The sequence below is a fragment of the Colius striatus genome, chromosome 4, assembly GCF_028858725.1.
Source record: "Colius striatus isolate bColStr4 chromosome 4, bColStr4.1.hap1, whole genome shotgun sequence".
Classification (NCBI taxonomy): domain Eukaryota; kingdom Metazoa; phylum Chordata; class Aves; order Coliiformes; family Coliidae; genus Colius; species Colius striatus.
The window spans coordinates 77,609,581-77,622,131 of record NC_084762.1 but is presented as its reverse complement, the minus strand read 5'-3'; the positions used below and the strand labels follow the sequence as shown (position 1 = coordinate 77,622,131).

General features: G+C 35.0%; 1 protein-coding gene across 1 annotated transcript in view; it reads right to left on the bottom strand.

Moving 5' to 3' along the window:
* The window catches only part of ZFPM2 (zinc finger protein, FOG family member 2), a 303,713-nt gene that overhangs the window by 242,202 nt on the left and 48,960 nt on the right, over positions 1 to 12,551 (bottom strand). Inside the window, exon 2 of the mRNA XM_061995326.1 lies at positions 3,646 to 3,807. Within this exon, the coding sequence (XP_061851310.1) occupies positions 3,646 to 3,807 (162 nt within the window). The remainder of the gene's footprint in view (positions 1 to 3,645; positions 3,808 to 12,551) is intronic.

Sequence of the window (12,551 nt, the reverse complement as noted above, 5' to 3'; positions counted from 1 at the left end):
AGCATCACCAGATACCCTCTTCATCTGCAGTGTGGAAATTTGAAGGAACAAACTGACAAAATGCAATGTGTTATCACTAAGGCTACCTCTTACCAATTTTCTTTCTACTCCAAGGACTGAGACCAGTGCAGCTTTGCAGTGGTGGAAGAACACTATGACTGTGTTATTACTATTGCTGTTTTCAAAACATTCCCTTTCTCCTAATCTCACTGTTAAAATCACAAACAAATCAAACTTTTGACTGCCATGTAATCTAAGGCTCTTCTAAATATTCTTTCTTGGACGGAAAACTTCATCCAAAACATTTAAGAAGTCACAGTTGCAAACTCACCCCTGATAAATAGTAGGTAGCTAATTTCCATTTTTGTTTTTAATATTTACATACTGAAACACTGTTCACTTCTTCACATTGGAGTGTAAATGAAGATCACATAAGAATAATTATTCACATGTAGCGCAGTTAATTGTGGTTTTGTGGTTGTGCAAAAGGGTGAGGGGAGGTGGAACTTTCCAAATTCCTTGTCATAAAAACCATTAATGAGCAAAAGGAGAAGGGAAAAATAATAGTCAAAAGTCACAATTTTGAAAATGGAGAAGTTGTAAAATGACATGTAGCTCAATCAATGTGATTAATTTCCTTCCCACTTTGCAGAGGCTTTCACCTTCGTCTTCTGAATTCTGGCAACTATCCTGCTGAATCAATCTCGCAAACCCAAATTAAAAAGGTGCAAATGACAAGCATGGCTTTAACAAAGGCTAGCTGTTTGCCATTTAGACAGTAAGAGACTGCTCTCTGCTTATAATACAATCAGGCATGGTTTGACAGGAAAATCTGTTCAGTCAAAAGCCAAAGCTACCAAGTTGTGAACCTGAATGTCCTCCACTTTCATTCATCTGAATGAATTGTGAGTTCAGTTGAATGAATTTTTACCTCAGTTAAGATTTTTGCCTTCAGTGCTTAGGTGCAACAGTTAAAAGCATCTGTTTTTAGGTGATGCTTGGACTTACGTAGCTGGGTAAGTATGAAAAACCATAGGTGAATCCTCACAAAGACCTGCTCTCCAACAGTTGTACTATTTGCTGCCCACATCAGTAGCCTCACTACCAATTTGTCCCTCTTGTTCTGGGTGATCTGGGAAGAAACCCCAGGGGAGAGAAATGGGGAGCCAGGACAGATGAATACTTTTAATCAATAAAATCTCACTAGTTTCTAGAACCTTTAACAGTCTATGTTAGGAAGAGGAGAATTCAGAGATAGCATAAGGGATTCCCATGTCACTTCCGACATTTTCCAGGAAAATGAAACCTCTCACATGAGAAAATACAGAACTACACTTATTTTTCCCTTCTTTGAAGATATCAAGATGTCAAAGAGCAAAACAAAACAGAAATTAGAACATATTTATTTGCTCTCTCACCTGCCTGGTACATATCTCATTTTAAAGCCTTTACTCACGATGTTAAAGAAAAAACGTTTTTAGGGAAAAATAATATTTCTCTCCATTCTTTTAATTTCAAGACTGAAGTACTACAAAGGAAAAAAAAAAGCTTATGATTAACAGACTCATGACAAAAATAAGAAGAATCAGCCTCACTTCTAGTATTTATTATATAATAGAGACACAAACCCTTCCACTAAGGAAAGGGCACAAAAGAAATTTATTTGCTTTACAGATTAGTATTGTCTTCTTGGGTTTTATCATCAGAAAAACATGCATGGCCTCACGCTAACGACACTTAAGATGTGACACTGAAGAAGCAGGACCTTCAACAGAAGTTGAGACATTAATAGAAAACAATACATTTCTAGTCTCCTATTCCATCCTTTTCCAGTGATATTCTCAACTTACTTCAAAGTGGGACTTTCTGTCACACTGTCTCAGCTGGAAGTAGATTAGGGGTTTTATGTGCCCCTTCATCCTTAGAAATTTCCTTTTCAACTTTTCTTCTGCAGCAATTGCAGTGGATAGGTTTAAGATTCTTTTATAACTACAACACACTTGGAAAAAGAACTGCTGGAGAGTCAAAAGGTATTCAGCTTGAAGAATCAGCAGATGTGCTTAATAAAACATATGATAATAAAAATTCTGATTTCTAATCTTATTTTTACAATGGCCTGGATTCAGCATTTCCACTGAAAGATGAGTCCATTGAAGAGAAATGCCAAGATAACTTGAAATTGAACAAGAATTTGCAATATTGATTGCTATAAACAAACAAAAAAATCATGTCTTTTTTTAAAAATTCACTCAAAACAGTAGCATTTCCATTGGTGGGCCTTGTAAACACAGCAAGAAATACAGAGAAATAACTAAATCAAATTGATATGAATTGATAGTGGCACTTAGTCTTTGATTGCCACAGAAGGAACTCACTAAACGTCAGTGTAACAATTATGCAAATAGTGATGTAGATAATTATGTGGTAATTCCAGTAACAGCAACAGTATTTTTTTTAGCTAACGGTGACCAAAAGGTAGGTGAACAATTAAGTGTACATTTAATTGTAATATTTGTTTACAGTAGTTATAATAGCACCTCTCTTCCTGAATAGAAAGATTTGTAACAGTAACTACTCACTAGACTGTTTTAATCTCTGAGGGTGGCTCATTAAGTATCAACAATCTGTAGTGCAAAAAATAAATTACTTTTTCAAAACTTTGTAAGCTACTTAGAGGACATGTAGAAAATACATTTTCGTGTCTTCTCCACTGCTGACTGAAGACTCTGTAGAAAACACTAATATCCTGCAGTCATAATATTTGACTCTTCAAGCAGATTTTTTCCACATAGTCCAAGATAGATGAAAATAATACAAACACAGGAGGATATGAAGCTAACATGAGAAAACGTATGTCAATATCTGGGAAAGGACAGAAATAGACAGAAATTATCAATATCCAAATGCCTGAGGTGGTTGTGGACTAAGAGAAGAACATCACCACAACAACTCCAGCTATTTGATAGGAATCCTTACCTGCAGAAGACAAACAATAAAGCAATCAAGTGGAAATTTGGCAAGTTAAATCAATATTCTAAATAACAGTACACCACAGTGTGTATTTTCTCACAGTTGAATGTTAAATCATACAACCTTCCAGACTGAATACTGGCTAAAATTCGTGTGGCCTATGCTAAAATACCTCTATCTTCAATAATTTGCAAGTTAAGAATGCATCAAAAAGGCATCTGTAACTTTAAAAGTTACCTTTTCACAAATCACTAGTTTTCTACCATGCATAATAAGTTCTATAACAAACTCTACTTTAATCCTAGAATTTACAGACATAATCTCGTTTTTTAGCAATGTTTCCTAGGCAAAGAAGCAATGAACAGACATGCTGCATTGCTAGCTTCAGATCTGATAATAATTGACTTTTGAGGCCTGTTCTCTATAGTTAAATACATAAAAAAACCATTCTTGAAGCAAAACATCAAAGGGAAGAAGTTTCACCTCCCTGTAAAGTACATCTTCCAACACAGTTAAATATTTACCCCTTGCCAGACTTAACTCCACAAGTGACTCATTTTCCTACTTTGAAGGTAATTAATAGGACTTTTTGTACATTTTAAACCAAAACTTTTTTTGGACCATTTTTGTACAGTTTTGCCAGTATTTCTTCAAGATGTGGGCTACAATTATTACCTTTATTACAAAAGTATTCCACTTCTTCACAGCTCAGATTTTCAGGCTCAAACTCTGTAGAAAAGCTTTCCTCCAATGGAAAGTCTTCTTTTGAGATAGTATCATTTTCCTCAGACAGGCACTCTTCTTCTTCTTCATCCTCAACGGCATCCTCAAGGGGCCCTTTAAAAAGAATCAGGAACACTGTGGCAAAACCATCTAACAGGATAATGTGAAATAAAACCTTAGTGAGCTTATAACTGGAGGTCTTTAGCTAGCTTTTCCTTCTGCAGCTCTGCTCAGTATTTATCAGAACCAGACAAATAATGTTTTATGGAACTGAAAGTGGTCATTTTCCTGATGACTTCAAATCATAATGTGCAAGTGTTATTAACAATATGTATTAGGAATACCCGCACCCAGAGGTTTTTTCATTGTTCATCAGGCTCTAGTATGAAATGGGAATCAAAGCTATATTTGAAAGCCATGTAAAACAACAAAGTGCCTTCTCTTGTTTGTTAGACGTTGGTATTTGATGCCGAATTACTGTACTTAATAGATTCTCTTTACAGGATTCATTTCTCAAGTTAACAGAATTGATGACAGTGAATTACTACAAAGGTATTGACTGTATAAACTTCAGGTTCTTATGCTATTTTGTTTCAACCAGCACCTGATGGAATCCACGACCATTCATTTTTAATTATTAAGACTCTCAGTCAATGGATGGGACTCAGACTATCACTTCACTTCACATAGGTCAGTCAACCATCACAATAAACTACTAGCCAAGGGGATACAGAAACATAAAACAGTTCTAGAAGCAGGACACAAGACTGAACTTGAAATGGCAGTATAGCAAGACATACTATTGCTGTAGATCCTCTTGAAAACACGATACCTTACAGATCTATAATACATAACATGCAGATTTCCAATCAGAATGTACTCAAAAATCAACCTTTTGTCTTTCTTGTATACACACACTTCACAACCACTGGTTAACAGTAACTATTTGCTAAAGACATGTCTTGTGCAAGTGAAGAATTTACCTTAGATTTAAATAGAGATTTGAAATAACTGAACGTATTTTAATTTAACAAAGATTTTATTAAATGTCAGTATGTTTCAAAATCCATCTTAAGACTGAATTTCAAAAGAAAGGTTTCATTATACATGGTTGAGGCTTGAAAAAATTACATATTTCACTCTCCAATGAAAGCACAGCCTCATTTGTAATTGACTATTTCTTCCACAAAATGAAAGCTAGCTAGCTAGCTAATGAAAAAAAATGTAATTTCTATTTATATGATAGTTTTCCAGTATTAAATAAACTATTCTTATATAATCCATCATGCTGAGATACAATACATAAATGATTCTGTTGCATTCAATGAAAAAGAAGGGATACATTTCTAAAAGAAATCATATATTGACTACACTCTAATTTTATGTCATTTATGATGAAACAGTGATTACCTACATTTATTAAAACAGTAAAATTCACTTTAGGCTAGGTTGGATAGTTCTTGCTTCACAGGACTATGATTGTTACTTTTTATTGAAATTGATTGAGATTCCCAGATGGGATTCCATAAATTAACATAGCTTACTATCTTTCATGGAAATATGACTATTTGTGCCAGCTGAGAATCTGACTAAATGAACCCTCTTTTGCAGTCACATTCTCACCAATACTAGCTGTCATTCAACAACAGATCTCCTAAAAGAAAGGGCTAGTAATATGGCTGAAGAAACAAAGATTCTTATTATCTAAGTATCCATTACTGTTAATTACCTCCTAGCCATGTTGAAAAAACTTCAGCAAGTTCATATGCATTGGGAATAAAGAGTGGATATCACACTGTACTGAACGGAGAACAAAACACTAGCACATGCCACAGCAGTGCATTGCAGCTAAACACAAGCAGTTTGGGCACCTTACATGTCCAGTTTCATGGTAGAAATGAAAGCACAATGGGTTCCACACAAACTACTAAAAAACACCTTTAAGATTTCCTAGTATTATTAATACATGGTATTGACTGTAGAATCATTTACTGATGTGCACTCCTGGTAACATCTGGATAAATAAAGTAGGAAAGAAAAACCCAATGAAACCAAAAATATGCTGGTTTAGGAAAATGTAAATTTCTGCCATGTATAAAGATGGATAAATATCATGGCTTGTATCATTTCAAAAGCAGACATTGGCCTTTTAACAGATCCTCAAAATATTTTAAATTTGAGGAAAAAAACCCTTAGTCTTCAGACAACATTTCAGTACGAGTCAACTTCCCGCTAAATGACTGTCCCTATGTCATTTGACTTTTTTTGTTGCAAAATACAGCAAAAGCAATATATCTGCAAGTAATCCAATTGGTACGTATATATGACACTTTGGGCTGTTTCTAGATGTTAAATTGGTTTGTTTGATCAGGTCACCAGTACATAATAAGCAAGATAACAGCAAGCAAGTCATGGAAATATACACCTTATAATTTCCATTGACATTGTTGCTAAGAAGGCAGAAGAAAATCAATGTATACATGAGCTCCACAGCACAGGTTCAATCCCATCATTTCACAGATTGAGACATACTTTTAAACAAATTTCAGACAAAAAAAAATTGACAAATGCTTATATAGGAATTTCCTACATATGTACAGGTATGTAACACTTCCTAAAGTTACATGTCCAAGTACTTGAACAGGAATGTAAATGTTTTCACATACAAATGAGATCAGAAGTACACATGCATCTACACCAGGTTTTGCTTCAGGTTATGCTTTGTGTATACCAACTAACATATAAACATCAGTCACATGGTCATACATCAGAGCTTTATGTAAAAGTTCATCTTAGGGGTTGACATCACACACTGCACTCCAAAAAACAGCATGACTTTTGCCCAAATTGAACGACCAGTACATAAATATTTTTATACATTTCAGGCCTCTGCTGCCTTGTCTAATTTACCCATCTAAAACTTGATCTTTGGGACAAATTCTGTCTTATTCATGCTGAGCTGGCTTTTATTTTTTAAGCATTCAAATATACTCAGCTCATGCCTAGAGCTATAAACTGCTAACTTTAATAAAACTGATACTTTAACTAAAGAGTAGCACATTGTTCAACATCAGTAAGACCAGTCCATAAGCATAACAGCAAAATTAAATAGTTCTTGGTTGCTAGTTTCATGTGAACTATCAATGCCCGGTTTCTGTGGCCATTTTTAGGTAACACAGTGGGTTAAAAAAACCCAATAAAAATCAAAAACCTCTTAATAGTAAGTATAAGCAGGTTAAAGTCTATTCTTGAGTACTCTCCCTAATTACTTGCACATAAATAGACAATTAATACATTTTCAGAATCTTACAACAAAGATTCTTAGAATTATACATTCTTGACTAATGCAAATAAAAACTCTGCAGGCTTATGTTTGCCTAATTTGTCCATAGACTTCCAACAACCTCTAACTGATATCAATAGCTCAACAGCACCATAAATGTCTTTTTTTTTTTTTTCAAATAACATAGATATACAAGAGGCAGTATAGAACAGTATAATTCATGACAACAACAAAGGAGTCAATGCTGCGTAAATCTGTACAGCTTAGTGGACACAGTAGTCCACTTTAAAAAATCACCACATAAAATTTTCTACAAATAACAATATCTACCAGGGAGATGCTGACAAGTGAGTTGCATGCGTCTTCACGGAGAAAAATCTATCTGTCTCCTATTTCAAGGGGAACATTTTCTTCTAAATACAAACAATTCCATAAGAAAACCAGTAGGCTAAACCTTTATACTAACTCATATTTGAGAGATACATAGGGAAGTTCATTTCTAAAAATTCAGGAATATTAAAAACATAAAAGAAGGTTCCACTTGTTTTAAATTTGGCAGTGGAAGTGAAGACATCACATGGCAGGTAGTTCAGAGTTCACTTCCTCCAGGGAAGATTTCTATACAGGACTTCTCAGATACTTTTTTAGCCTTTCAGTTAACTCAAAGGAGTAGTTGTTTTCAAACACTGGGACTTTACAGCAGCCTGGAGACAAATTTAACAGTGATCTGAATAAACGTAACAGAAACAACGAAGCTTCTCCTTCCTTCAAGTTATAAATTTTTACAAGAGCCTAACGAAATCATACACCCAAGTTCCTAGCTGTGAAGCTGGCTGTCTCTCAGGTTTTATAGAAAATTTTTTAAGTGTCCAGGCTTAAATATTTTAGACCTTGTATATGCAAACAGATTGAAGATGTGGACTGATAAGATACAGAATGAATATATCCTACAGCAATCAGAATAAATTTTCAGTTTCTGTCTAGCAATAGGACAGTCTAATATGGTTCAATCATCAAGAGTTTCAATAGTCCATTGAGAAGGAGAACCTCCAACTAGAGGTATCTAGACAAATCACAGATACTCAAATACTCTTCTGTTAAGATGGTAGCTGTAAATACTTAACCTTGATAAACTGACTATTCTATAAATAGCTTAAAAAAACATAGGCAGTAGGTGACTGAAGTGCAAACTGTTTAGAAAAAGCCTCAAATTATACTTCTTATGAAGGTCAATACCTGTCAAACAAGCCACTCCCACTTTCAGTGAAATGCTTCCCTCTTCAGTCCATTGAGTTTTCCATTTAGCTCATCCAAGTTATTTCTGTAATTCCTGTTAGGATTTTACAGCTATACTCAAATGTTATAACATTATCTGTGCACACTGAATCTTCTGAGTTTGTTATGTAAATTGGCTGAACTGGTTTCATCCAGATTAGAAGACTACACTGATTTGTGAGTAACTATTTACATCTTCATTGCAGGATCCAAACAGAATGAACCATTTCTTACTTTCAGACTGGGAGAAACTTTATAGCCATAACTTAACAACTAACTTAATAAGAAATGGAATGAAAAAGAGCTGCTCTTTGGACACTGTAAATTCAAATCCACCTGATGTAATTGAGCTTAACAGCAAGAATGAAGTATAAAAGTATATTTCTGTCAAGGAAAAAAAAAGGGTTATTTTTAAACACGTAAGTTCTTCCTGCAGCCACTCACTTTTAACAGGAGTTGCATCAGGGGATCTGGTAGGAAGGAAACATTTTTATTAATTTTCCCCTTATCTGTAAAAAGAATGCTGATTTTTTTTTTTTTTTTCATTTACGTTCCTTGCCTGCAGGTAGCAGACCAAGAAAATCATATAGCAGAAATTTTTTCCTTTTGATTAATTTCTTTCCATGTGTTATGTTATTTCTTATATATAATTGATTTCAGGTTTTGCTCGTAGCTGTACATCTTTTTTATATCTGTACCTAGTGCCTTCCTTCAATCAAGAAAGTTGAAGGAAATTACCTGAATTTTGTTAAGTTTATTAAAAAAAGAGCTCTGTGAATATTTAAATTGAGTTTTGAAATGCTAATACAAGAAAGATATTAGAGAATTTTAATAGTAGGTTCAATTTGACCCACAGACTATTGTAGAAAGGGTCAAATATTATTAAAATTATTTCTTTGCAGCAAAAAATATGAACCCTTTGATTTTATAAAAGTAGATTAATATTCTTCACTGCTAGGTCTTTTGGTACTTCGGTGCATGACAGCATTAACTGTGCTTGTATATAAACTTTTCAAAGACCTTTAAATGTTCCAGTAATTTAGAACTTCACTTTCATTTATCCTCATGTCCTCTTTTCCATTACTATTATCCAAGAGGCCACAACAAAAAACAGTGCCTATAGTCAGTTTCAATCAATAAAAGTGAAACGATGAAAAGTGACTACTCAAAAAATAGTAAGTAAGTGTACTGTTAATGTCCAAGTTTCATTTGCATTGAAAAACAAAACAAAAAATGTTTACGGAACATGTGCTGCAAAGACTTTTACAGTTAAATGTCAGACCTGAATTTTCAAGTAGGGGCTCATGACAAAATATAGTTTAGTCTTCCAACAGCCTCATGAAAGAGTAACATCAATTCTTTTACTGTTGGGACTCTTTTTTGCAAGGTGCACCTTGTTTGGCTCAAAGAAGTCAGAAAGGACATATTTATCCTGCAGATGAACCTAAGGGCTAATCAATTTTACCTCAATACAAGCACAGATCGAATGCAACAAAAAAAAGAGCAATTGGTCTCTGGTACTATTATTGCACAATAGATACTGGCAGAACTAATCATAAAATATCATACACATTTACCAAAACAAGAGTATGATTTTTTGCCAAAGAATTGAAATTGTTTTGCAATACAGATCTTATTACTTACACAATCTTCCTCTCCTCAAATCTTCCCACCTAATGTCAGCCAAAATGTTGCCATACTATAAAACCCTCAAAGTAGGGATCTTTCTACATGTGTCTCTAAATGTCATAAGATGCAATGCACACAGTTATCATAGAATCACAGAATGGTAGGGGTTGGAAGGGACCTTTACAGATCATCTGGTCCAACCCCTCTGCAGAAGCAGGTGAACCTAGATCAGGTCAAATAGGAACATGTCCAGGTGGGTCTTGAAGACCTCCAAGGAAGGAGACTCCACAAGCCCTCTGGGCAGCCTGTTCCACTGCTCCATCACCCTCTGAAATTCCTACTCTAAGGAATAACGGTGAGTAGAATTTTTAATAGTGACTTCCTTGGTACTATGATACCAATGAGACTGTAAAACTAGTAGCAATAAAGAATATTAATTCAGAGGCATCTTAACTGATCTCATGCCACTGTATGAAAAAAACCCTACGAAGTGTCTTTTAATAGTCCAAAGAATGAAACAGAAGGATCATTGATTAGCAACATTGTTCTCTCTTCTGTCAAAAGGTGATAGAAAAGTTTCACCTTGGGAAGGGCTTTTTAAAAAAGTATTTATTGTGATAGAAAAATAACAGAAATAACAGTATATGCTTCTGCTCTAGGGTAAAGGGGGTAACCTGAAATATAGGAAGTGATTTAAGCTAGAAAAGAAGGAGAAAAAGGTTTTGTGTCAGTAAATCATGTACTTTACAGTCCTTAATCTTGATTCAGATGCTCTTTTTCTTTCTGAATCACAGAATCTTAAAGGTTGGAAGGTTCCTCGAAAGATCATCTAGTTCAACCCCCCTGTAAGAGCAGGACCACCTAGAGTAGGTCACACAGGAACTCACCCAGGTGGGTTTTCAATGTCCCCAGAGAAGGAGACCCAACAACCAACCTTGACAATCTGCTACAGTGCTCCATCACCCTCCAGTGAAGAAATTCTTCCTGGTGTTTCTTTGGAACCTCTTATGTTCCAGCTTTTACTCACTGCCCCTTGTCCTATCACTGGATATCATTGAGAACAGTCTGACTCCATCCTCCTGACACCCATCCTTTACATATTTGTAAACACTAATGAGGTCACTCCTCAGGTAAAATAGCCAACCTAAAATTTTCCCAACACCTATACATGTTAGAAGCACTGGTTTACATCTTTCAGCAAGTTGGAAGCCTCGGTCCCATGATTTTTTAAATAAGCTTTTTGGAGGGTCCTCCTAAAGACCATTTTAAGTCCTTGGGAAGCCACATCTTTCTCCCAATAACCCCTCATCTGAGCAGACACATAGCCCACTTCAGCAATTTTGCAGGTCTTATCAGTTACTCTTGTCAGACTTAATAGAAAAACATGAGACAAGTAGTAGTACATACCTTTTTACAATAAAATGTAACCTTAGACTAATCCATGCAATTTCATAAGACAAATTTAAAGGTTTAAAATAAAAGTGGATTTTACCATATAGTGTTAATGCACCTGAGCTAGGATTGAAATGCATGTGTTAGTGAAGTAAATTTGGGGAAGCCAATCCCTAGCCAGCAGGTTAACTGAAATGACTTCTCTCTACTGTGTCTTCCCTTAAGCAGTTTGTGAGTGTAAGCTTCCCGATATGAAACATTTTGACATGTTCAAGGCCCAAACATGCACTGAAAAGTACTTCAAGTTAACACGTAAGAGCACATGTGTAGTAACTATGAATCAACAGTAAGGAACATAAGCTGTTTATTAAATATTTCTCCCTTCTCTACAATATTTATAGTGTCATTGACACTTTAATTGTAATGTTGGAGAGCAATGAAACGGAAGCATTCACCATAAAAAAACCCCATCAAAAAATTACTAACTACTTTCCCACACAAAAGACTTCAAAATTTGACTCCAGTTGATTTTGGAAACTATTAACAGGTTCTATCAATGAAAAAAGTTATTCCATAAACTGTAACCAATTGTTCTAGCTATGTTCCTCCTACTACTGCCTCATCTTTATTCCCCTATTTAATCAGCCCCGCTTGCAGGCTCCAAGATTAACAATTAACTCTTCTCTGAAAGCACTTGTTAGAATGTGGCACCTCAGACAGTCAACGTTGTAACTTCTTGCATGTTACAGACATTAGCAAAAGAATTTGCGAGGATGAAATTTTCATAGAGCTCTTGTAGAACATAAAGATAAGGAGTGAGAAGAAGACTCACTGTCTTTCTCAGCTATCTTAATTCTACCTACTGTCATATCAGCTTCACAGCAATTCTGTTTTGTGTATTTCTTATGGTGTGAGAGGTGACGAGTATCCTGGCTCAACACCCTACTTAAAACCACAGCAGCTACACAGCACTACCACAGTAATATATAACACCAAATTTCCTGAAGGGAATTTTAAACTAAAGCATACAAAGCAAGAAAGAGCTTAAGCACAAAGAGCTCTCAGAGCTTTTTTGGATCTGTGATGCTTGTAGATAACCTACTACATTAGAAATAATTTTGCAATGATAGTTTTTCAGTAAAATGTAAGTTAAATGTAAGAAAGTGTACAAGGAAAATTTCCTGTTTGCTTACACAGAAATATTATCCACCTTCTTAGTTCAATCTTTCACTAAAATAGTAAAAATTCAAATATTTGATGCTTCATTCATCTATAAGAA